Consider the following 27,605-nt stretch of genomic DNA (forward strand, 5'->3'; position numbering starts at 1 on the left):
CACTTGACTTTATAAGTAACTACATCAATATTATAGATGTTGGACCTATTCCAGCTGGGATCCTTCCATTATAAGTCACATAATTATGTCCAACTGAAAAAAGCTCTAGAGCAGATATGGCAAACAGGCTTTCTCACCTGTGCAAAGTCCTAGCAGAGGGCTGACTGGAATGCTATTTTAATTCAGGACTCAATAAAAAAGAGAGTACTGAACAATTAGTAAAGACAACTATGGCACAGAAGGGGAAGAATGGTCACACAATACCCAGGTAAATGTGAAAACTGGCTGCAGACTATGACCAGTGATCAAATTTTCCATAATTTCGTGTCCGAAATGGATATGATCTTCTTGTAAAATTGTTACCCCCACTAGAGCTAATACAAAACCTCAGAATTGAGTATCCTGCCCTACCACTCCCCATACCCCCCATCATAATTATTCAATAAGGCTTTAGACCTCTCAGGTTTCAAATACAGAAAACAAAGCAGGAAAAATGTCTTTAAAATAAATGGTATACAAAGTATAATGAAATAAATATTTGTGGTTAATAAATGTTGCTTAATACAGGGTATTTATCCAACAAGTAACTTAAGTTTGCAAAATAATAAAAGGCCTAAAATTCTGCTACACTATGCTAACATACACCACTTTCAAATTAATAAATCAACACATTCAGAATCCAAATGAATAGTCACATATTTTTATCTATTTTTATTCAAGTTATACATGTTACTTTTTCAATCATAGTAATAAGACATAAACAAAAAAACAGTACTCATCACCACCCATAAATGTCCTCTTTAAGTTATATATATTTATACATATTTTTGTTGTTAAAATTCATTTAATAAAATGAAGAACCTTTTTTTTCTGTTTCTCCTTGTGTATATTAAATTTTTTATTTTAGTAAGAAAATGTTAACATGAAATCTAACCTCTTAAGAAATTTTGAGCGGACAATACAGTATTGTTAACTACAGGCACAATACTGTACAGCAGATCTCTAGAATTTATTGATCTTGCATAACTGAAACTTTATACCCATTGAACAAGATTTCTCACATTTCCTCTCCATCAGACCGGGCCCGGGGCAGGGTAGAGGGACAGAATACAGTTGTACTCTGTTTCTATGAATTTGACTATTCTAGATACTTCATATAAGTGGGAGTCATGCAGTATTTATCCTTCTATGACTATCTTACTTTACTCAGCATAATGTCCTCCAAGTTCATCCACGTTGTTGTTGCAGGATTTCCTTTTAAGGCTAAATAATATTCCATTCCATATACATACACATTTTCTTTATTCATCCATCAATGAACATTTATGTTGTTTCCAGATTTTGCCCATTGTGAGTAATACTGCAATGAACATAGGAGTGCAGTATCTCTTTGAGATCATGCTTCCATTTCCTTCAGATATATACCCACAAGTGGGATTGCTGAATCATGTTAGTTCTATTTCTAATTCTTTCATGAACCTCCATACAGTTCTCCGTAATGGCTGCACCATTTTACATTCCCACCACAAGTTCGCAGTTTCCAATTTCTCTACATCCTTGCCAACACTTGTCATCTTTCGCTTAAAAACAGAATTTATAATAGCCATATGATTTGCATTTCCCTCTTGATTAGTGATTTTGAGCATGATTTTGAACATATTTTCAAGTATTTATTGGCCTCATGTATATCACATTTGGAGAAATGTCTATTCAAGTCCTTTGTCCACTTTCAAATTGGGTTATTTGGTTTTTCTGCTATTGAACTGCAGGCTTTCCTTAAATATTTTGGATATTTAACCCATTATCAGACACAAGGTTTGCAAATATTTTCTCCCATTCCATCTCCCATTTCACTGCCTCCTTCGCTATGCACAAGATTTTTATGTTGAGGCAGTATCATTTGCCTGTTTTTGCTTTTGTTGCTTGTGCTTTGGTGTTTTATCAATGAAATCATTTCCAAGACCAATATCATGAAGCTTTCCCCTATGTTTTCTTCCAGAGGTTTTTCAGTTTCAGGTCTTAAATTTAAATCTTTAATTCATTTTGATTTGATTTTAATTCATTTTGTATTGAAGTATGACCCCTCCAGCTTTATTCCTCTTACTCAAGATTGCTTTGGATATTTGGGGTCTTTTTTGTTCCACATGAATTTTAGGACTGTTCTATTACTGTGAAAAATGCCTTTGGGATTTTGATAGGAATTGCATTAAATCTGTAGATAGCTATTAGCACAGACTTTTAAACAAAATTTAGTCTTTCGAACTATGAACAATCTGTGAACAAAGGATGTTCTTCCATTTATTAAATTAAATTTAAAATTTAAAATGACTTAAATTTCTTTCATTGGTGTTTTATAGTTTTCAGTGTACAAAAGTCTTTTACCTTCTTTGTTAAGTTTATTCCTAAGTTAATCTTTTTGATGATATTGTAAGGAGAGTTGTTTTCTTAATTTCTTTCTAGGATAGTTCTTTATTAGTGTATAGAAACACAACTGATTTTTGTATATTGATTTTGTATATTGCAACTCTACTAAATTTGTTTATTCTAACAGTTTTTCTATGGAATCTCTAGGGTTTTCTACATGTAAATCATGTCACCTCTAGAGATAATTTCCTTCCTTTACAATTTGATGCCTCTTATTTCTTTTGCTTGCCTAATTCCTCTGGCTAGGAATTCCAATACTGTGCTGAACGGAAGTACAGAGTAGACACCCTTGCCTTCTTCCTGCTCTTAAAGGAAAAGCTTTCATCTTTCATCATTAAGTATTATTTGTGACTTGTGGGCTTTTCACATACGGTCTTTATTTCAATGAGGTAAATTCCAAACTACAACCTAGTTTTTTGAGAGATTTTTATCATGAAACACTGAATTCTGTCAAATGCTTTTTCTTCATCAATTGAGATAATCATATGATTTTTATCCTTCATTGTGTATAGGGTATTACATTTATTGATTTGCAAAAATGGAATGATTCTCACACCTCAGGGATAAATCCTACTTGATTATGGTGTATGATCCTTTTAATTCAGGTTGCTAGTATTTTGTTGGCAGGTTCCTTTAGTTGTCTGTGCTTTCTTGTAATTCAGTGAGCTTCTTAAAGATGATTATTTTGAAATCTTTGTCAGGCAATTCATAGATGCCCATTTCTTTAGGGTAAGTTACTAGAAGATTCATTTTATCCCTTTGATTGTTTAATGTTTTCCTGATTCTTGATGTTCCTCATCCTTGGGGTTAGCATCTGTGCATTTAAAGAAATAGTCATCTCTCTCCCAAGCATCATGAACTGGCTTTGACAAGGAAAGACCTTCATAAATAAGCCCAGCTAGAGATTCTGGGAGCCTCTCAAACAGCAAGTACTCATCACTTTTCCTTTGTTTTTAGCTGCCCCCACCAAGGTATGCCAGTTTCATTAGCACCCCTGCCAGGATGAAACAGAAACTAGTCCCTCAGGTAGCACAATGAGAGGCCAGGAATGCTCGACTCCTCTCCCTCCCTTCTGGAGAAAAAGCCAGTTTCTGTGCCTTCTTCCAATCCAAAGAGTTGTTCCAAGCAACAGCACAGCTGGTTCCTCTTCCTTTGTTCTTACATGACCCAAGTGTCTGAACTATGCTGGATCCATCAGTACTCTGAGTGAGATTAAACAGAATCTAGCCCCTCAGGCAGTGTACCAAAAAGCCAGTGACATTTGATGGACACTCACTCTCTCTTCCCCACCACTATTTTCACAAGGAAGAAGTCATAGGCTGGGCAATCTCTTGATGCTAAGCTGTGTCTGCTTTGGGAGGGACTAAAGCTGGTAGAATGAAATTGCTCTTCTTACCTGCTTCAATATGGTGTCTTTGGTTTTGTACTCATCTTGGGTACTTAACTGGAATATAGACTTCTCATAAAGGTACTTTGACTGGTACATCATTAAGTCAGTGTTTCTGTGGGGCAATGAAGGCTGAGACTCACTATTCACCATCTTACTGATGTCACTCCTGTCTTACATAGTCTTTGAATTTTTAATTTGAGACACAATCTTTTTACTTCTTACCCATCTTCTCCCAATACTGGTATCACTTGAATCCAAAGCTCACAGGAAGATACTTAAGCCTATTTTATTGTGTGTGTATGAGAGGGCTTGTATCCTTTGCTTGTATCCTTTACTATCTGAACTTTTGCTACTTTCTGTCTAAAACCCAGGAATCAAATAGATTTCAATAACTCAATACCATCATTAATCAAGTTTTCACTATCCATACTCAGGAAGTGAAGATTTGGATAGCAAGAAATATATATTTTACTAGTGTTTCCCAGCCTCTCATCAAACAGAAGTGCTTTCCTCATCACACAGGGAGGAAAGCCATTCTCCCAGAGTGCTCTATACGGCCCCAGAGTGAAGAGGACAATGCAGTACAGTGGAGTACATGCACACTTACCAGAGATCCCCTCTGTGAATCCCCCCCACCAAGTAGACTACTCTAGCACCTCTGGGGGGTATGCTGACTTATCTTCATATATCCCACTTTTTAGTTCCATGGATACTAATTGTTTATATTACTTTCATACATAATAATTACTGTTCACAGCTGAGCAACATAGTGTACTATAATTACATTTCCTCTCATATATAAATTTTTGTTTCTTCTGGAATTAAGAAATGTGTCACTGTGTTATCAATAACCTCACTATTTGGTTGACTAAATTAATATCATTGTGAAGATATATGTGCTATCTCATTGTAGAGTTTTTCACTTACTACCAACTGTTAAAGGCAATGAAGAAATTTATTACTTGCTTTCTAGTGCCCCTTTAAATATCTTTGGTACATTTTTCCTTTTAGATTCTATCAGATCTTTAATAGCTTTATTCTCCTTTCCTTCCTTCTACCATTAAACACGTGCTCAAACTTTCTCCATTTTCCTTAGTCAGACAGCACTTATCAATTCACTTTCCATCATTCAAAAATTTACCAACAGCTCTTGCCCATTATCATCTTTTCTCCTGTCCTCTTTAACCATAGGTACTTATATATTTTTAAAAATCCTTTACAGCCATTTTAGTGAGATTTGAGGAAGAAGTAGAGATAAATACTTATGCTTAAGCTGTCATATTTGCTCAAGTTCCTGCTGTCATAGTTTCAAATTTTCTTTCTACATGAGCTAATGATGTGATGTTCTCTCTGTGATAACATATGTGATTAAATGTTCAAAGTAATTACTTTTTTAAAAGTAACTTAGAAAATTTTCTAGAAATCTATATTTCCAGTCCATTAGAGGTTAAATACCTAAATAAAAATATGAACCTTCACAAATACCAATGTCAAATCCAAGACCTGGTCTTATGCTTCTTAAATTAAACCTAACAAATGTTTTATGTGAAAGAATGAAAGACCCTTTCAACAAATCAACATTACTTTTTAAAAGAGTATTTACTGAATCATGCACTTAATATACTGGACAAAATAAACAAAACAAATTTGAGGACTTTCTTAGATTATTTCCTAACACTACCTTCTTAACATACAAATATACTTATTTATCCTTATGTTTAAGATATTAGTTCAACTACCCTCTATTTTAATATCATTCGCTCACTTGCTCATTCATTCACTCAGTGTGTTTATACACTAAAGTCAAGGACTGTGTTAAGCACTGTGGAAAACATGTAAAACTTATGGTTACCAGTGGGGAAACAGGGTGGGAAGGGATAAATTGAGAGCTCGAGATTTGCACATACTACTATATATAAAATAGAAAAACAGTAAGTTTATATTATATAGCACAGGGAATGATAGTCAATGTCTTGTAGTAACCTATAATAAAAAAGAATATGAAAAGAAATAGATGTACATATATGTACAACTGAAACATCATGCTGTACACCAAAAATTGACAGAACATTGTAAACTTGACTATACTTCAGTTTTAACAAATGTATAATGTGGTCCTTATCCTCACAGTGTTCAATAGGAAAGTCAAAAGACTGACACAAATAATTATATTGACATATAAATGTTGTGAAAGTAGTATTTAAGAAGCTATACAGCCACATGAGCCTAAGAGGTCTCTGTATATGGCTTACTTAATGATATTTAATGAATCACAAGAACACAATTAACATCAACTTAAATACACTGTATTATGCTCTTATCTCTTGTGTAATTTCTGAAAATGGGGGAAAAGAGAGTATAATTCTCATGATAATAAAACAAATGCTTTAGTACTAATCCTCAAGATATAAACTAAACCAGAAATTTACATGAGAATGTACTTAACATCTTCTGATCTAATTTCAAATCAGTAATAGGTATGAAAAGTCATTTTATCCATTGAAACCAAAATGTGTAAGAGAACTTAACCCCCCACAATTAGAAATGTTTTGGGTAGACTCACTTAAAATTACTGCTCTATGTCTTGTAGTCTACAGGCTGTCTTTCCCACGAAACAACCTCCCTCCATCCATCCTCAGGTACAGTAAAAAGTAAATCAAATTCAGCAACTCAGGAAAACATACAGGTGGAGAAGGAATTAGTTACATCACTAAAAAGAGACCCTAAAGCTCGTAAGTATATAAAAACCATCCATAAATCCCTTCTCTATCAATAAAGCAAAGAAAGTGGGAATGCCTGTAGTTTTCTAATTTCATTACTTCCAAAACTTTAAATTTAACAGCACATTTATGATGCATTTCCCCCAAGCTTAATCACAGCCTCAAGAATTGTTGGTGATACCTTGAAGGCTGCCATTCTGGTTCTCTTCATCATTTATTCTATTCCACTCACAGAAGTTAAGAGTATCTCTAGTGAAGGTGGTACATACCATAGTGCAGAAACTTAAGGCAGTGCTACTCAAAATGCAGGGCTGTGACTTGGTTATTAGTGGTCTGCTATGAAATAAGGCAGTATAAATTACAAGACTTTCTCATAGAAGCAGGCATAAGTTTGATTTATATTCTGGCACACATTCCTTATTGTTTGCTATTGACACAGGTCTACAGACCATACTTAGATCATTGTCCTAAGACATTTAAATATATATTAAACGACAGAAAAGAAAGAACAGAAAGTATGTAATACAAAAGAGATCAGAACTAGTAGCAAATGTAAAAAAAGAGAGAGCGCATGCACAGGGAAACAGATTAAAAAACTATAGCAGAACTCTGAATGGATTAGTGGCAACAAAAAAAATATAGAAGGTCACTTCCTGAGATTCTTTGTTATTGTAGGTGGATCACAAGCTCAGAATCTTAAGGCAAAGCTACACAAAATGCAGAACTGTACATTGTTGGATATGTCCATAAAATTATTTACACAATGTTAGTAAGCAAAATAATAGCAATTTCTGTTGTTCTACTCCAAACTCAAAATAGTGTTCTTTATAGACAAAATAATATATTATTAATTTTAAAAGTCAGGATGAAGTCTGTGTCTGAGGCAGAAACTTGGCTGAGTCACAAAAATCACTATAACACATTTTTAGTTATCCAAAGAAAAATTGAACAATTCAAGTTTCTACAGTTCATAAGGTACTGATATTCTATGAAACTCCATATTACTGTTTCTTCAGGGTTTATCATTTCTACCTGTTCAAGTTGTAATGTTTCCTTATGCTTTCAAAGGTAAAATACAGTGGTTATACTCTTATGACACTAAAGATGTTCTATGTGAGAGTTTATTTGTAATAGCAAGGAAATTAAATTTGCAGGACTAATAAACAAGAAAATTTTAGGATTTTCTCTTTACATGTGATATTGTAAAATTTCAACATCATCTAGAGTCTTTTAAAAATTCAAACTTTTCAGCCCTTGGTAGAGTCTTTCAATCTCAAGACTTAAGATTTAAAAATTTTTTCCATTTATTCTTTCTTTGGGCTATTTGCTGTACACAAATGCTGCAGGTAGCTGTTGTGAACATGGATGAATGGGAAGCCTAACTTTTTGGTTAATGGTTCCTTAGTCAGTCATCTTGATTTCTGTGGACTTCTGCTCTCTGTATTTACTGACTCGGTAATTAGAGCTTCTCTGGGCCTCTTCCAGAAAGAACAGCTTTCTCTTCCATTATAGATACTGTTTGGATTTTGGATTTTGATTTTTCTCCTCTAGGTTTGTCTCTGTGAGTCCATCCTTCTATTTTTTAGATAATTGTTGAATTTATTGTCTATTTTGGACCCCTTTTCTTATTTGCCAGGCTAATAAAATTTAAATTAAAAAATTTTATGTACAGCTAAAATAGAATGTACAGCTAAAATATCAACCAAGCATAAGGACAAAAGAAAGATACTTTCAGGCATGTAAGGAGTCAAAACATGGACCTCTTATGCATCCTTTCTCAGAAAAAAATTTTTACATATAACTCAACAAAAGAAAAAGGAAGATGTGGGATCCTAGAAACTGAAACTAGTTCAGGAGCACAATCAAAAGAAATCCTAGGATGACATTATGAGTAGGTTCAGAAAGCAACTGGCCCTAATTCATACCATAAGCCAAAGGGCCCAAGGAAGAATGTGTTCAGCCCATTATTCAAATGTCTGAACACTGATATTCTTTATGGTAAGAAATAGTAGAATACAAAGGCAGTTAGAAATTCCAGGGGGAAAATATTTGTCCAGAAAGACCAAGGCACAAATATAAAATAACTTAGGTAGCATAATTTGGGTAATTAATGAACCATAAAGAAAGATATTCTATTTGACTTTGATACACAGAATATTTTATTAATCATACCATTTCCCTTATCAATAGGTCCAAACACACTACATTGTTCTCTAGGAAATAAATATTTATATAATTATAAAATTATAAATGCAAACTATAGGTTTCCAATGTCAAAAGTCAATTTGAGTTCCAAGGTATCTCATAGTATGATCTATGGACATCAGAATTACCTGAAAAGCTTATTTTAAAGATTCCTGGGCCTCACTCCTACAGATTCAGTAGATCAGGGGAAAGTTCCAGACATCTCCATTTTAATTAATTCTCCAAGTATATCTTGTGCACATTAAAATTTTGAAGATTATGGCTCCAAGATTAAAGAGGTAATATCCAAAATTTTCCATTATGTATCTTATGAGCAAAAGGCTTCTGGGTACTCACCCCAAAATATATGTGTCTATTTATTTATAAACTGTACATATATCTACTTTTAGATGTATATTATAAAATACAAAAAATGAAAGTCTTAAAGGATGAAAAAGATGGCCTAACAATATTTTATTATTTATTTCTATATCAATCAAGAGTAAGTGAAAATTAATAATAACTTTAGAAAGCTTTAAAAAATAAACAAATTAGAAAGTTGAAAAATGTACACAAAAGGAGAGGAGGGTACTGAAAGAATAACAGTAATGACAAATGAAATCCCAATAATATATCTTCTGAAGATCTAGTCTGCTAAAAAACACAGTGAAACTGAGAGTGATCACATTTAATCTCAAGAATGACTGAGGAACTAACAACAGTACTTCAACAAAAGACTTAATTCTGATCATTAAAAGGGAAAAACTTATTGATGAATTAAACATACAAGAACATGAGAGGAAACTAATTATACTATTTCAAGAGTTCACAATAACCAAGGAGGTAAAATTAGACACAAGTATGTATCACAGATTTTTAAAAAGTCAAATTCCAGACACTAATAGAATGATCCCAGAGCTAGAGACTCCAAAGGCAAATATAGTTCAAGTTATCAAAAATGATATTCAGATTATATAATCATAATTCCAATAAAGAAAAAGGAAAATGCAACCATATGCTTAGCTTCTCATTTAGGAAATGTAATGGAATCCATTTAATAGGAAAGCAAGTGTTTTAATTGCTACCTAAGTGTCATGGGACTACTGTATACCAAATGTTTGATAAGGAGTACCCAGCATCACTCCACTGTTTCTAATGATCAAGGAGAGGCCCAATGATCTATAGTTAAATGACTGGGCATCCCCTACAGGGTAATACAGAGTGCTAAGTGAAACCTCACAACCTATTCCAGAACACTTACTCTACTCTTGCAAGGTCATCCCAGGCTTTCAAGTATAGACTGCAATTATCTTGGGGGGAAAAGTGAGCCACGTCTAGGAAGGATCATCTCTAGGAAGATGCCGACAGGGGCAGTCTCGGAAGCCAAACAACAGGAACTTCTCCAGTTTTTAAAAGTTGAGCAGTAATAGCTCAAAATACACAAATAAACGGTGTCTAAGTCATAGTTTTATCTCTTACCTGCAAACTTCACAAATATGTCAGAATATGAGTAAAAGACAAGGCCTATCTGTACTTAGGGAATTGACACACCTTGAAATAAATTCAATAATTATAGTATCATGCTCAACATTCATTTGGAAATCAAATTAATCTCTTCAGGGGATTAATGCCAAGTTTTCATTTTAATAATGAAGAGAAACAAATTCAACGAACTAAATACTGATGAAAAAAGAACTTGGTAACTCACCTTTCCACAATCAGACTAACTGCTTGTGTGAGATCTGGGTTTGTCACCTGGAGACGTTTCCACAGAGACCATACGAATTCTTTATCAGCCTTAAAGAAATAAAAGATATTTTAAGTGCACTGCTTTGTTGCTATAGCAGACAAGACAAGATACTGCATTAAATTTAAAAATGAAAAAGCATAATTACTTGATCCCTAGTTCTGTAACTATTAAACAGATTCCTGAAAAGTGTAACAGGAAAGCTTTATTTTAGAAAGTTCTTACACTGGTAACCTACATTCACCTTTACTATTCATACTATGGACATCTGAGGATGCAAAATGTTGAAACACTGAATATCAAAGTAAATTTTTTCTAAATTTAAGACTGTCCTCCAGCTACTGCTCCACTTGGCAGCTGCCCTTTTCAGCAAAATTCCTTGAAAGAGTTACCTATAATCATTGTCTCCACTTCCTTACCTCCCATTCACTCTATAACCTCCTCCAGTCAGATTTCCCTCCCCACTATCATGCAGAAATCTTTTTTTTCAAGGTCCTCTAAACTGCCAAATCTTAATAGGCATCTCAAATTTAATTTATCTAAAATAAAACTGTCGATTTCCTACTCTCATATATCTGCCCTCTCCACATCTCAGAAAATGACACCACCATCTACTCACTGTTCAGACTTAAAACCTAAGAGTCAATCTTGGTTGCTCTCTTTCTTCACATTTTATACCCAAACCATTAGTAAATCCTATTAGCCTTACCCACAAAATATATCCCAATTCTAAACACTTCTACCATCATCATCCTAGTAAAAGTCAACTCCACTTCTTGCATAGCTCGCTACAATGGTCTCCTGGGCTCCTTACAGCTCAAAATTCTTCAAGGGGTTTCCATCAGATTAGGAAAATAATCCAAACTCTACTAAGGCTACATGACTCCACATCACCTGGCCCAATACACACCCCTTCAACCTCACCTATCACTCACCATCTTATTCACGTGGACCTTCTTGCTCTATTTGCACAGGGCCTTTGTACATGTACCATCTACCAGATTTTCATGTACATCATTACCTCACTTCACTCAGGTCTTTGTTTAAATGTCACCTTTTCAAGCGAACAGAAGTCCTCCCTAACTACTATATTTATAGCCACCAAAACCCACAAGTCTCTGGTAACCCCTTAGCCTGCTTAATTTTTTTTTAAAGCACATTTCATTTTATAATACTTTATTTGTTCGATTATTTGTTTTGGTTTACTTGTGTGGCAGATATCTCTAACTGTATCTAACTCGATCATCCATTCTCCCCTTCCTCTCAATAACAGAAACGATTTCTGCTCTTTGCAGTCCTACTGTAAGACTGACCTCTCTTGTCTATGGGCTTTGTGACTCAGTTCTGTCAATGAAATATAAGTGTCACTGGAAATCTTAATATTGGGCTCATGTATACCAAAAATGTTAGTTATTTTCCCAGTATGTTGTTGCTTCCTTAGCTTTATGATTGAGAATTTTGGGGAAAAAGGTAGTTATTAATTTTATATATTCAAACTTATCTTTTTCTTATGGCTTATGGATTTTCTTTACAAGTTAGACAAAGGCCTCTACTCTTAAGATTAGAAATATATTAACCATACTTACTTCTAAAATTTTTATATTTTTTTTATTACTCAAATCTTGGATTTATTTTGTTTGACTGTTTTCTAAAGACTTTCGACACCATGAATACAGAAAAGTACTCCCATACCTAACTATTCTTATATATCATACTTTATTCTTTAGAAGAATTCAGCATTTGGGCATTAAAATGATTTCAGTTAAAAACAAGAAACATCAATAAAGAAATCACATGTCATAACCCACCTGAAAGTCAGTGAAGGAAAAAGCAAACTATGTAACATTATGTGCTCTTTTTAAAAGGTATGTGGATGAAATTACAAAATCCCTGAAACCAATGTTAACCTATAAATTTATCTTACAGCTCGCTTCAAAAGAAAATAGTAAAAATTCATATGTATTTTTCACCTCAACTTTTCTACCTAAAATACTAAGCAAGAAGGATTAATATAATTAAAAACACAAAAAGGAGCAGGTTTTCAACATTTATAAAATAACTGAGTTATTTCAGCTTAAAAAAGTATAACTTACTAATAAACGACTTAGCTCTAATACAGCAAGAGGGGCAATGTAAAAAATCAATAAATTTTGGTGAAAAACCTTTATATCTTAATTTATGCTTTTTTTCTTTCTTTTTGCTGTTGTTATGGTTATTTCACATCTCCTCTTCAATCCCCACCAAAGCAAAAGTAACAACAAACTCTTCTTAAGCTGTTTTTATGATAGAAGCCATAAAAAAAGCAATCAGAAGAAAAGACTCCTCCAGAAACAATTTGCTGTTGTTAACTTATAATTATAACTTATACCCAGAAGTCATTTTGGGGAGGACTTTCAAATTTCCAATTTCTTTATTAAAATTCACTTATTAAAATCTTTTGTTATTAATTTATGGAAGGAATGGTATTCACCTGAAATACTTTGTCACCTAAATATACTAAAATTTATAAGTGATATCTGACTTGAAAAAAACAAGTTCTATTGTGAGCAATAAAATGCTACAAATGGATTGTGGGATATTCTATGTATTAGTTTTGTAAGATTTTTAGTTATATTGCTATATTATCTTCAATGTGGATTATACAACTATTAAAAAAAAACCCTCCTTTATATACATTTAAAAAAAAAATCCCGCTAGAAAACCAAAACAGTAGTTTCCAAACTATCCTGGAGATTATTAAAATGAGGAAACTAACTATTGCCAATCATATTTTCTATATTTTCCTTTCCTTTGGGCACTTAAAAATCCTCTTTTTAAAAAATTAAAAATAAAAATTATTAAATATTACCCATTATAAAATACTTTATTCTTACTACAGAACTTCCACAGAATTGAGTAATTTAAAATATAAATTAAAAAATTCTACTCCTTCTCATAAAGTTTATTAAACTCAGCCAATGAAAGAGTTGACTAAATGCCCGAAGATTTGGGTCTAAATTATTTTAGCAATGGATTGGTTTTGACTTTCATTTATTAGACAGCATGGAAATAAACATCCACTTTACCAACACAGACACTCAATACTGTCTTTTTCACAGAGTACTTACTCTCCCATCTCTTTTAGTGTCTGCCAACATAATAGACCCTCAATTGACCTATACAGCAGGAGTGAATTCAACAAACATATGAAAACTATTTCCTATATTTAAACTAATAATTTGCCTATCAGAGCTCAGGGAAAACAATGAAAAGTTTAATTACAAAGTATGGCACAAACTAGCCCCTTACTTAATCATTATTATGAAAAATGATTGTGCAAAAAGGTTCATCTATTAGAATACAGCTACTAACAACGGTGAGACTTTTAATTATACAAGATGTTCTAAATTTTTTTCCATTGTGAATGATAGGACAAGGTTTCAACACACCTAAATGTCAACTGAAAAATATAACTAGCTGAGTTTCCTGCTCATATACTCTTAATTCCAACATCACATGCTTCATGAAAGCTAGTTTCATCATGAAAGCTGGAATAATAAATATATATTTCATTTAAATACCCTAATATATTTTACCTGAAATTGGCTTATGTTTAGTATTTTTGGCTGTGACTGAAAAAAAAGAAATATGCTTTGAGATATACATACATATGTGTGCATGTTCATGTGTGTGTGTGTGTATGTATATATATATATATATATAACATATACTTAACTTTTTTTCTTATATGATATTCTACAGTGTTGATAAATCTGCATGTATACATAGCCATAGCAGCATCCTTGGTCACAAACAGACCACATTCTTGAAATACATAATCAAAAATAAGAGAATGGTGGAGTTAGGTTCTACATCAATAAATAAGGCATAAATGTCATGGACTTAAAATTAGTATTTGGAGTACCCTTGAAAGTTCCTTAGGAAAAAGCTATTTTTGTAAGCTAACCTGTCCTCAGTATGTTCAATCCAGACAACTTTTCTTCCCACATTGAAATTAATCACTTTTTTCAGCTAAGCATTACGTTTCTGTTGCCTGCTAATCTGAAGCCATGTGAAAAAAAGTTTAACTATTACAATCACATAAAGTAGGATAAGATATTCATACTAAGAGAAACACTTGGAACAGAGACTGTTTTCTATTACATGCTTATTCTGGGTCATTCCAATGGAGTGGAATGGTACATGGAATCACTTTCTTTTTCTTTACCAAGCACACATAATCGAATTCCTGTAAGTTAAATATGCGGGAAAACCAACTAACTTAAATGAAGCTGCTGCTTATGACCAGAGACTAATTAATTAGCAGTGTTCTTTTTCCCAAACTGTACATCTGACCCATTACTGGGTTGTGAAATTAATTTAGTAGATCATAGCAGCATTTTCTTAAATAATAGATTTTAAAAGAAAGTATCAGAGTTCATGACACACAGGGTAAATATTCCTTCTGAAATTATATGTATGTGTATGTGTGTGTACTTACTAGGATGACACGTAAAATGAATTTCTTATTTTGGGGTACAATTTTTGAAAGTTTTGGAAAACATAGGGTTAATACTATGTATTCTTAGGTACTATGATTTCTAGCTGAGTAAGTGGAGAAAATATTTTTTAATGTAAAAGTGAATGTTTAATAACTTAAATGCTTTTTACAAAACAATTCAATTATTATGTCCCTCATGTTTCCCCAAGAGCAGGAGTATGGTTTGACTGAAGTTTTATAGTATGGGATACCACCAACCTTATCTGGCATTACTGGAATGCCTATGATCATCTAACAGTGTCACTATTGTAAAATCTCAAGAACCATTGTTCTAGGCTAACTATGACCATCTCAATTCTTACATCTTCCTAGAGTACTTCAATCATCTTCCTAGTCCATGTATGTCCAAGGTCACAGAGGCCAAAGCCACGTTTGAAGCCACATTTGTAAAGAATATAATACTGAACGGATTTGGGGGAGGGGAGTCACTTGGCTGTTTTCAGCAGACTGATTTCCTTACTCAAATCAATCATAAAAAGTAAACATCTTAGTTCCCTGGCCAGCTAAGGGCACAACTGTGGGAAATATAAAGTGAGCGGTAGTGGGGGAAAGGGTGTAGAAGATACGAGCAAATAGCATCTTAGAGTAGGACTTAAAGTAACAGAGGCCTTTATCATGGATTCACATCTTTAAACTACCCAAAGATGAAGGGTGCAGATGACAAAATGCTTTAAATTCACTGGTGTCTTTTTTTAGCCCTTTGCTCCTTAACGAGTTAAGAACAGAAAATGGAAAATGAAAAGGAGGTAGACACATAATACCTCCCCAACTTGTTCAAGCCAAAACATACTTAATTTGAAAAAGACTGCCGTTTTTACAGCCTTGATTCAATCAGCAAAATCCTACAAAAGGGGCAAAAGAACCCAACAGAACAAACTATGAGAAAGAATTTCATGAATTTATATTAACCTAAACTGATGAGAGTTAGTTTATAAAGTTACCTTGTTGTTTATCAGTTCTTATTAACTGGTTCTGTCTTGAAGACTGAGTGACTCAAAGATCTATTGTTGAGTCAACTCCCTGCCAAAGGTTCTGGTAATACCAGAGAAGAGATCGTGGTAAGGATGCAAAACTAAAGGAAAATCAAATCTTTTGAACATGAGTAACCAAGCTATCTTTAGTATACACAAACTCTACAAATAACAGGAAAGTAATGTTAAGGCGACTGATTTAGTAAATGCTTTTCACGGGCAAGATGACTCGAAAACGACATTTCTCACTCCAGAAGTACGGAATTAGTTTTAAGCGGTTAATAAACAAGTATCAAGCATCATTTACTGTGTGTGAAAGTTCCAGACCTGAGACTCCCTAAAAATTACTGATCTGTTTCAACAACTTAAATTCTACTCAAGAATAAGGACAAGTGTGGGTTTGGAAATTAAAACTAGGCTCCTTCATCAATGGGTTTTATTTTTATAAAAGTGTTTACACTTTCCTGTCCCACATTTCAACTCGTGGGTTGCACTCCACTCCTGCTGCCTCAGGTATCACCACCGTCCCGACAAAGAACTTGCGCTTTGGGGCGGTGGGGGTGCGACTGCGCGCTTCGGTGGTATACAAGTGAAGACGACCAAACCTGGGGCGCCAAGGCCAGCTCTGCTTGGCCGGTGTCGGGAGAAGGGCGAGAGCCCCAAGTCGGGTTACCGGGCGCGGCCGCCTCCCTCCAGCACCCAGCAGTGGCAGCGCTGGGCGTGGGAGCCGGGACCCAGCGCCGCCGGGAGGAGGTGGATGGGTCCCAAGACCGCGCAGCGACACAGCAGAAAGCAGAGGGAGAGGGGCGCACCTCCCCACCGATACCTGACACAGGGCCAGCTCCTCCTTTAGGCTGCTCAGCTCTTCCTCCAGCAGCTGCGTCCGGGTCACCATCGCCTCCTCTACCGAGATGCCCTCTAGCCGAATGGACCCCATGGGCGCGCTGAGGAGGGGAGCCTGAGCCGGAGCTGTCCCCGCTGGCCCTCGCTGGCCCTCTGACCCTTCTTCGCCCCGCCAGGGTATATCGCTTTTGCCCACGACGCCCTCCCGCGCTGCGCAGGCAAGACCCGAGGCCTCGCTGCGCACTGCGTGTGCCACAGCTCCCCGCCCAACACGTGGGGACCGGGGCCCCAACTGTCGCGCAGGGGGCAGAAGCAGCTGTGAGGGCGGCGAGCGCGCCGCCATGGCCGCGGCAGCTAACGGGTCAAGTTCCCTCAAGGAAACTCCACCTCCCCTTCCCCATCCTGGCGAGCCCGACGCTCCGAGCCGCGCATGCGCGAGCCTTTTCCCGCCTTGGCGCCCGGGGTCTCGCGCTCGCGGGTCCTGGCCCGCTTCCCGCGGGCCGCGCGCCCGCCGCGAGCGTTGGCTGCGCACGCGCTGTGGGCCGACGAGTTAGGCCGGTCCGCCCTGCGCGCCACGCCCGCATGCCGGATTCGAGTCTTTAACCCGCACGACTTCCCGCCCACCTAAAACCCTACCCGCCGCTTAGCGCCTAGCTAACTTCCCACTTCTTTAAGCCTTCCTTAACAAGCTCCTAGCCCCAATGATCCCTAACTGTGAATTCTTCCGCCTTCAACCCCCTGCCAACTCGTTTGTCACGTTTCATTGACCGCCTTGGAGTGTTAGTTACAGGGCTAATCCCTCCAGCGCTGTTGTAAGCTCCTTTGAGGACCAGGGAATAAGTTTTACACTTAAGTGTTTTCTTCACACCCTTTAGCAAAACTGCTTTATGTACAGCTGACAACCAGCTGAATGATGTCGAGAAGATGTGGGAAGCCTTGTGCTGAGCTGAGACCATCGGGCAAGTTTCCCATTTGAATTATGATCCTTTGTGCTCCCTTTGTCTTTTGTTTTGCAAGAGTCATGATTTCCTTAGAGTTTTTAATGTCAGCTTCTTTATGTAGTTGGCTGCATATCAGAGGGAATGTGACCCATACTGCCTGAAAGTTTGGGTCCTTGGACCAATTTGAAATTAGTAATTTGGGGCGTGGTTAAAGAAACAAGACCAACTTCCTTTATTTTTCATCCTTTTCTTTTTTTCCTCTTTTTTCCCCCTTCCTTTCTGCTTTCTTTATAAACTTCAAGTAAGCACTAAATTTCTTTTTCTTTGAACGCTTCCTACTCATGATGAGTTTAGTAAGGAGATACACGTTGAGCTAGCACTCGAATTACTTTCCAAAAGCTAGAACACTCTCCTCTGCAGAATGGGTTCCAAAACACTTGGAGAGCTATGATGGGGAAAGGAGGACTATGGAAGTAGGGAGGTGACCGCTTTCACTGATGACCTCTTCACTTAGTTAAAATTACCACTCTGCTAAAATCTAGTCAGCAAGGGAAAAGACACCGTCCCACTAAGAATTCTGCTAAGGCAAGATGAGTGGGCTTCCTTCCCACTGAAGGTGAATACTTCACAAATTTTATAGAAGGATTCCATTAGAAAAAGTACATATAAGTTTTAGAAGTAGCTACCATCTTGAAAATTTACTGTATGCAAAGTCCAGTGATAACTATTTTTCATATATGTACTCATTCAATTCTTACATCAGGGTAAAATAAATATTATTATCCCCATTCTACTAATGAGAAAACTGACTTGAGAAATTACTCCACCTTGCCTAAAGTCCCACATCTAGTATTAGAAAAGCTAGCATATGGATCCACTTAACTCTAAAACTTGTGCCTTTGATCACTACCCTTACTCCATAGCCGTCACTTGAAATAGAGCATTAGGTCTGATAGCACATGAGACTTCATTGGACTAAACATTATGGAAACTCTAATCATATGATTCACATATTTGGTACAAAATCAATATGAATGCACATTTTTAATGGCTATTGGTATTCACTCAGAAGAGCATCATTTCATCTGAGTATAGAAAAATTATTTTGAAAAATAATGAAGTCTCTTCTATTATATACAGTGGATAAACATACATTTGATTCAAAAGAAGGATAATGTTTTGAATCTATGACTTAAGTACATTTCTTCTAGTTTTATTTTTTGTATGTGTGCTAAAATACACATAACATAAAATTTACCATTATAGCCACTAAAACTGGCTACACATAAGGAATAATTCAGAGCTAAGTACATTCACAATGATAGGCAATCATCACCACTATGTAGTGCCAGAATATTTCCACTACCCCAAACCAAAACCCCTTACCTATTAAGCAATCACTTTCCATTTCCACTACTCCCCATACACCACCCCTGATAATTACCAATCTGCTTTCTGTAGCTATAGATTTGCCAATTCTGCATATTTTATCTAAATGGAGCCATTTAGTATAGGGCCTTTGTGTATGCTATGAAAACATTAGCATGTTTTCAAGCTTCATCCATTCTGTAGTGTGTATGAGTACTTCATTCTTTTTCATAACTGAATAATATTCCATTGTATAGATATACCACAATTTGTTTATCCATTTCTCCACTCGTGGGCATTTGGGTTGTTTCCATCTTTTGCCTATTGTGAATAGAGCTACTATGAACATTCATATGTAGGTTATTATTTGAACACTTATTTTCAGTTATTTTGTGTATATACCTGGGAGTGGAATTGCTGGATCATATGGTAATTCTGTTTAACTTATTAAGGAATCATCTGTTTCCCACAGTGGCTGTACCATTTCACATTCTCATCAACCATGTATGAGAATTCTAATATCTCCGCATCCTCCCCAAAACTTGTTATTTTCCTTTTCTTTCTCATGTCCATCCTAGTAACTGTGAAATGGTGTCTCATTAAGGTTTTGATTTGCATTTCCCTAATGACTAATGACATTGATCATCTTTTCATGTGATGGTTGGACATTTATCTTCTCTGGAGAAATGTCACTTCAAGTCCTTCATCCATTTTTTAATTGGGTTGTTTGTCTTTTTGTTACTGAGTTGTAAGTGTACTTTACTGACAGACAATTTTTAAGAATACAAATTTGCACATTTCCAGAAGCATACAAAGGAAGTTCTTTCTTATATTAGTTATTTGCTAAAATGACACAAATGTGTAAAACATTGATATTAACATGCATAACTCAGAAAGAAAAGTTAGTCTACAATATTATCTGAATTAAAATGTCTAAAACAATCAACAGTTTCTCCTATGCAATTCTTTCTGTGCAAACATTTAAAATTGATCTTTTCTTCAGAAATACTGAATAAAGTCTGCTGTGGATGAAGTATATTAGACTATAGAAACACATAATTCTCTGCATATCACCATTGTATACTTGAAATGTTGGGGACAATGAAGGAAATGTGCAAATTAACATGGTATTTAAATTGCACCTCTCACTTTAATTTTACAAATTTATATCTAACTTCGATTTAAAAAGAGAAAAGTGTATTAGCAGTTTCTCAGCCTTTATGTTTCTTGTTCAGAGAGAATGCCAAATTTTAAGACATGTTTTTTAATTCTTACCAATTTGGTATAATCTTTATTTATTTCATCAACAGGTTTATTTGTTAAATTTTAAACCATCATTAGGTATTTGTAAGACCTTAAATATAATAGATTTCTTTTGTATCATTTTGAGAGTTTTGCCATATGCTGGGGATTCAAATCAAGAATAGCCTGCCACCTACTCCTTCAACATTAAAAGAGAACCCTACAAGCTAGAATGTATCAATGTGACACTTGAATCAGTTGCAAACATATCATATCAGTCTCCTGTGGACAGACTGCAATCCAGGAGTTAGTTAAGGTAAACCAAGAAAATTGTTCTGTGCTAACAAATAATGTTGGCCCTCTGTATCCACTGGTTCCACCTCAAATAAAAAATATTTGGAAAAAACTTCCAGAAAGCTGCAAAAAGCAAAATTTGAATTTGCCACATGCCAGCACCTACTTACATAGCATTTACATTGTATTAGTATTACAAGTAATCTAGAGATGATTTAAAGTATATGGAATACAAATTATCAATAGGCACATGAAAAAATGCTCAATATTACTAATTATCAGAGAAATGCAAATCAAAACTATGATGAGGTATCACCTCACACCAGCCAGAATGGCCATCATTCAAAAGTCCACAAATGACAAATGCTGGAGAGGCTGTGGAGAAAAGGGAACCCTCCTACATGGCTGGTGGGAATACAGTTTGGTGCAGCCACTGTAGAAAACAGTATGGAGATGCCTCAAAAGACTAGGAATAGACTTACCATATGACCCAGAAATCCCACTTCTGGGCATATATCCAGAAGGAACCCTACTTCTAAAAGACATCTGTGCCCCAATGTTCATAGCAGCACTATTTACAATAGCCAAGACATGGAAACAGCCTAAATGTCCATCAGATGGACAGATGACTGGATAAAGAAGAGGTGGTATATTTATACAATGGAATACTATTCAGCCATAAAAATGACAGCATATCACCATTTGCAGCAACATGGATGTCCCTGGAGAATGTCATTCTAAGTGAAATAAGCCAGAAAGAGAAAGAAAAATACCATATGAGATCGCTCATATGTGGAATCTAAAAAAAAACAAAGCATAAATACAAAACAGAAACAGACTCATAGACATAGAATACAAACTTGTGGTTGCAGTGGGGAGTAGGGTGGGAAGGGACAGACTGGGAGTTTGAAATTTGTAGACAGGCATATGTAGAATAGATAAACAAGATTATACTGTATAGCACAGGGAAATATATACAAGATCTTGTGGTAGCTCACAGCAAAAAAGAATCTGACAATGAATGTATGTAGGTTCATGTATAACTGAAAAATTGTGCTTTACACGGGAAGTTGACACAACATTGTAAACTATAACTCAATAAAAAAATGTTAAATAAATAAATAAAGCAAGCAAGCAAGCAAGCAAGCATATGGGAGGATGTGCACAAGTTATATGTAAATACACCTTCATTTTATAAAAGGGACTTAAGCATCAGCAGATTTTGGCATCCATGGGGGTGGGGGAGGGAGGGTTGGTGCTGGAACCAGTTCCCTGAGGATACTGAGGGATGACTGCAATACAATTTTGTTTGAGTAATTCCTGGTGACTATTGATCAGTCCTGAGAGTGTTCTCGGTCAAGATCATAATTATTCAAGTGTGACTGATGACAATTCTAGTTGTCCCGTGAGATTTTCACACACTTCAACAATGATGACCTTATAGAGCTACAGGAACAGAATTTCATTTTCCATTTTCATCTTCAGTGACTACATAACAGCCCCAAACTGTTTAAGTAACTGTCCTTTTTTCCCCTAATAATAGACTTTTCTAAAATTATCTCCGTTAAGTCCTAACTCACAGTGTAGGTGTTGTTCTAGAGAAAAAAATTAGCTATGTGATTTAGGTTTTAGTAACTTTTATGAGCTTACTTAACCCAAATTCCCTAAGGAGTTCAGCTGATTCGATACACAGGGTTGCATAGTTTAGGCTCTCTGTTTTAACACATGACCAGAGTGAGACAACACTCTACTTGTTTTTAGCTTTCTCATTGTAATTTAGTTTCTTCCTCCCTAACAGATGGGATAATAGATACTTACTTAGCCCTGGGTATTTTACCTGAATACTCTTTACTCTCAAGGCATTATTGCAAAAGTACTCCAACAATTCCATTGATTTTGCTTCTCCGGCTTCACCCTGAACATGAAGACCTTTTTCTTCCATTGCCAGTGACCTGGTTTAACGTCTCTGTCTTGATGATGCTTACTTATTCCCTATAACAGTGCTTATACACTATTATAGCATATAGACACACATACATACATTCACACACACACTGGTATTTTGCCCTTGTGATATGTAATTTATAATAAGAAACACCAAATATTTGGTCCTTGTCCCCACTACCATTTCCAGCACAGAGCTCCTAAAACTTGTAATTTTCTAAATGATGAGAGCTTATAGGTGTCTTTTTATGTTAATGAGTTTACTTTTGGAAAGCACCTAAGGATGGAGGCTAGTTGCCAATGGAGCCAACATGTGATTAGAGAGTTGGAACTTCCAGATTCTGATTCCCTTTCTGCTTGGCAAGGTGATCAGGGTCCCAGTAGGAAGTTGATGATAACTCATACAGAGTACTTGGAGAAGCAGTTAAAACAGAAACTAATTACAAAGGTAAGGGTAGGATCCAGAGAAAGCACAAGGAATAGTTTAGTACCTCAAGGTTAATCAAAGGGTGGGAGATGTTACCAGCCTAAACTTGAAAGGGTAAGGGTGGTACCAGGAGACAGAAAGGGCTGTGTACAGACAGCTGCCTGGTAAGAGGCACAGACCTAAGAGAAAGGAAATCAGAGGAACAAATAATCAAACCTCACTCTCTTCCCTCATGCCCATATCCTCCCATGGTCCTCACTGGCAGAACCCAACCAGTTCTTAAACGGCAGCCACCAGGACCCAGAGCAGGGTAAAAAAAAAAAAAAAAAAAAAAAAAACCATCAAGAGACAGTCTAGAGGGGTAAACAGAAGGTATCTAGCTCAAGAAGCCAACATAGTCTAATAAGCTACAACTGGGACACAGTGTAAACAGCCAATAAATGATTTAAAGTAACACCTCTTAGCTTGTTCACAAGACACCTAGTTGGACATTACTCTAACTTACAAGTCCATAAAGGAGAAAAAGGGAAATCACATGTTATAAAGAAGAGGGAACAATCACGGCAAGAGTCACATAAAGAGTACAGGGCTTACTGTGGAAAACAGTATGGAGATTTCTCAAAAGACTAGGAATAGACTTACCATATGACCCAGAAATCCCACTCCTGGGCACACATCCAGAAGGAACCCTACTTCAGGATGACACCTGCACCCCAATGTTCATAGCAGCACTACTTACAATAGCCAAGACATGGAAACAGCCTAAATGTCCATCAGCGGATGACTGGATAAAGAAGAGGTGGTATATTTATACAATGGAATACTATTCAGCCATAAAAACCGACAACATAACGCCATTTGCAGCAACACGGATGCACCTGGAGAATGTCATTCTAAGTGAAGTAAGCCAGAAAGAAAGAAAAATACCATATGAGATCGCTCATATGTGGAATCTAAAAGAAAACAAAAACAAAAACAAAGCATAAATACAAAATAGAAACAGACTCATAGACATAGAATACAAACTTGTGGCTGCCAAGGGGGCGGAGGATGGGAAGGGATAGACGGGATTTCAAAATTGTAGAACAGATAAACAAGATTATACTGTATAGCACAGGGAAATATACACAAGATCTTATGGTAGTCACAGAGAAAAAAATGTGACAATGAATATATATATGTTCATGTATGACTGAAAAATTGTGCTCTACACTGGAATTTGACACAACACTGTAAAATGATTATCAATCAATAAAAAATTAAAAAAAAAAAAAGAGTACAGGCCTTGTGAACAGAAAAACACCAGAGGGAATTCATCTGCTTTCTTTATTGCTTTCACATTCTGCATTAAAACTCTTTCCAGAAATTCTAGGCCACTTTATCTAATTTGAGATATGCATATATATGGATAAATAGACATACAATCTCCCAAGATAATATTATTCAATTTTCATTTTGCATCTATCTTTTATTTTGCATATCTCATAATTGTACTATTCTCACATTTCATACACATATGGTTTATAACTCAAAATAAATTGTAAGATCCTAGAAGGCAGAAAATGCCTTTCTTTTTTCTGTATACCTCACAGCTATCACACACCTTAACAAAGGAAGTACTTGAGAAATGTCTCTCAACTAGCTCCCTATAAGCCAAAGAAAGTCTTGCCTTCAGCAATTACCAGGCATTCCTGATGGTTGTTAATTATGTCTCACATTAGTGGACACTGCTTTGCTATGAACAGGGAACATTTTTACGGGTAATTTTTTTTATCAAAGTCAGTATCTGAGATAAATAGATTGCATGCATGTTAACTACTACTGGGGGAAAATACAATGATTAAATCATGGATAAAATGGTTCCTGGTGCTGCCAATATTTTTTTTCCTAAATGATGCTTCCTGATATACCAAAATTCCATGGGATAAAAAAGGAAGGAAGAGAGAAAATGAAATCAATTTTGGGACGTCCTTGCCAGAACATTGTTCATTCATTCCTTCATTTTTTCAGCAAATACATACTGAACATTGCTAGGAATACAGCAATGAACAGTCACAATCCTAACTTTTAGGGACCGTATATTCTAGTAGGAGAAAACACGTCATAAACTAGTAAATGTACTTGTTAATTAGTGAAAACTTATGTAAACAGAAATAAAGCAAGGTAAGGGAAGAGTGAATGAAGGCAGTGGTTGAGCCAGCATTTTACGTAGAGTGCTCAGGGGAAGCATTTCCAGTAAGGAACATTTAAGCAAATGATAGTAACTTCAATTAAGTAGGAAGCACACCATGCACATGTCTGAGAAGCTATCAGACAACAGGGAATGTGAAAGTATGAGTAAAAAGAAAAAGCTTTTGAGTGAAATCCAAATATTGCAGCACTTCATAGGCTGACACATCCACATAACAATTTCCCAGGAAACGTCTGTATCCTGAAACCCCAAAGAAGCCCATTCCCAAATGGATAGAAGTATCCACATGACCAGGGAACAATTTTTGTGGTCCATAAATAAATTCCAAATTTGAAGTCGTTTTTATAAAGCATTTGGTAAAAACCACAAAAGGACCATGGTCTCCCCAGAAACATTTCTTAAAGAAATCATTTGAAAAGGAATCATACTAAAAGATGTTAATGAAATAACAAAGGAGCTGATCTGGAGTTTAAAAAGAAGGGAGCAATAGTTACCCAGTGTTTTTCCCATGTTGGTTGTAGATTAGATCAACTAAAGGATCTTTTCAAATGATACCTGGGTCCTATCTCTAGAGATTCTGATTTAATGGCTGTGATGTGGGTCCCAGAAGTTGTTATTTTAAAAAAATTCCCCAAGTGAGTATAACATGCAGCCCGAATTAAGAATCATTCCTGTTAAAAAAAAAAAAAAAAATCATCCTAGGCATTGCTTCCGGAATGCAAAAGATATCTCACAATTATCTAATTAGTGAGTCAGATTATCTATGAGTACCTATTATCTGCTAGAAGCTTAGTGCTGGAGATACAGAAGGGAAAAGGTCAACCAGTTCCTACCTTCATGGAACTCAAAATAGGGAAAGACAATTGACAGAAAGATAAACAACTTAAAAAAAAAAAGGTAGCGTGATAATTGCTAGAAAGGAAAGTAAAGTGTGTGTGATGAGATACAGAGTATCTGGGTAGGGACTACTTTTGTTAGATTGATTAGGAAAATGTCTCTCTGGAGAAATGGAATTTAAGCGAAACTGGGAAAATGAGGGAAAAAAACAATCATTTAGAGAGTTTGAAGTGTGAATGGCAATTGCAAAAGGCCTGAGGATCAAAAGTGCTTGGTATGTTCTAAAAACAGAAAGGAAGCAACTAGGACTGGAGTTAAAGTGAAAGGAATTGTGGTTTAAAATGAAGGAAGGAGTTTGGATTTTGTTCTAAGACTAATAGGAAACTATTAAAGGATTTTAAGCAAAGGTTAGAGATGATTTCACTACATTAATAAAAGATCACTCTGTTAAGGGAAGAATGGATTATGGGATTAGGAAAAAGGGAATAGAAGCAGAAGACCAATTCAAACAAGAGACGATGGTGGTGCACCAGGGTATTTGCAGTGGGGAAAGAAGGATATGGTGGTCTTCTGGAAAGCAAAGCCCATACATCTATCACAGTTGATTTCAAAAAGCAAGATTTTTTTTTCTCTGCGATTCATATTTCCTGCTTTGCTAGGGATAGCAATTTTCTATTAATTTTACCTAGAAAATGAAGATGACAGAACTGTTTGACCATCTGTTCTCCCTCTTTGTGATGAAACAACATATTTGAGTGTGCTCTCTGTTAACTCTCCCATTCTTTCACAACAGCTAATTGTTGGTCTTTCCACTTGTCTCAAAGTTTCCATCACCTTGTGGAGATCATTACGATCAGACAATGCTTCAATTGTATCATAAAAAGCTGCTAACATAGCCAAAAGTTTTTCCACTTTTAGATTTCTGGGACGGTGTTTTGGGAGAAGACGTATTTAGGTGAGTGTAGCTATGTGAGAGCAAGAGGAAGGAGGGGAAAGGTTGATAGAGTGTTATTAGTCTTCTGAGGAAGCTGGTTTATGATGTTCAAAGATCACTCGTTGTGTTGTTGATTTCTTAGGGAATAATCAACATTAACTTTCTATTATTATGGCCCTTTAGCTATAAAAATTAAGTAAATTTCATGCAAAGAATTTCCCTATTTAGATAGGAGGAAACTATTTACTGATGAAGATGAGAAAGACTTTCTAGTTTACTACTTCCGGCGAATCCCAGAATCACAGATAATTACTCCCATCAGGTCCAACCACTATAATTATATTAGTGCCCTCTGCTGTACATGTGCAAAATTACAGAAAGCTCTGTGATATTTCTAGTTTTGTCTAGACTTTCTTGGCTTTGGCACATTCCAGAAACAGCATCTTTACTTTACTTTAATAGCATCTTTACTTCATTTCAGTTGGACAACTTTAATACATGGGGTGAAATTTTGCCTTCTCTAATTATTGGCTACTCCGAAGAGAATAATAAATAGTGTGTAAGAGTGTGATCATTATAGGCTTATTGTTATGCTAGGGAAGGTATTC

At 35.8% G+C, this 27,605-nt stretch overlaps 1 protein-coding gene across 4 annotated transcripts in view; it reads right to left on the bottom strand.

Moving 5' to 3' along the window:
* Positions 1-17,323, bottom strand: part of CNTLN (centlein) — a 247,841-nt gene extending 230,518 nt beyond the window's left edge. For 2 of the 4 annotated variants that reach the window (XR_004319147.1, XR_004319146.1), the window contains exons 1-2: positions 16,803-17,323; positions 10,427-10,515 (exon numbers count right to left, since the gene is read on the bottom strand). Coding sequence is in view for 2 of the 4 variants with exons in the window: in XM_032477635.1 (XP_032333526.1) it covers positions 10,427-10,515; positions 16,803-17,162 (449 nt within the window). In the remaining 2 variants the exon portion in view is untranslated. The remainder of the gene's footprint in view (positions 1-10,426; positions 10,516-16,802) is intronic. The other 2 variants (XM_032477635.1, XM_032477634.1) reach the window with 1 other exon arrangement.
* Between the last annotated feature and the right edge of the window lie 10,282 nt (positions 17,324-27,605).

The sequence above is a fragment of the Camelus ferus genome, chromosome 4 (genome assembly GCF_009834535.1).
Source record: "Camelus ferus isolate YT-003-E chromosome 4, BCGSAC_Cfer_1.0, whole genome shotgun sequence".
NCBI lineage: Eukaryota > Metazoa > Chordata > Mammalia > Artiodactyla > Camelidae > Camelus > Camelus ferus.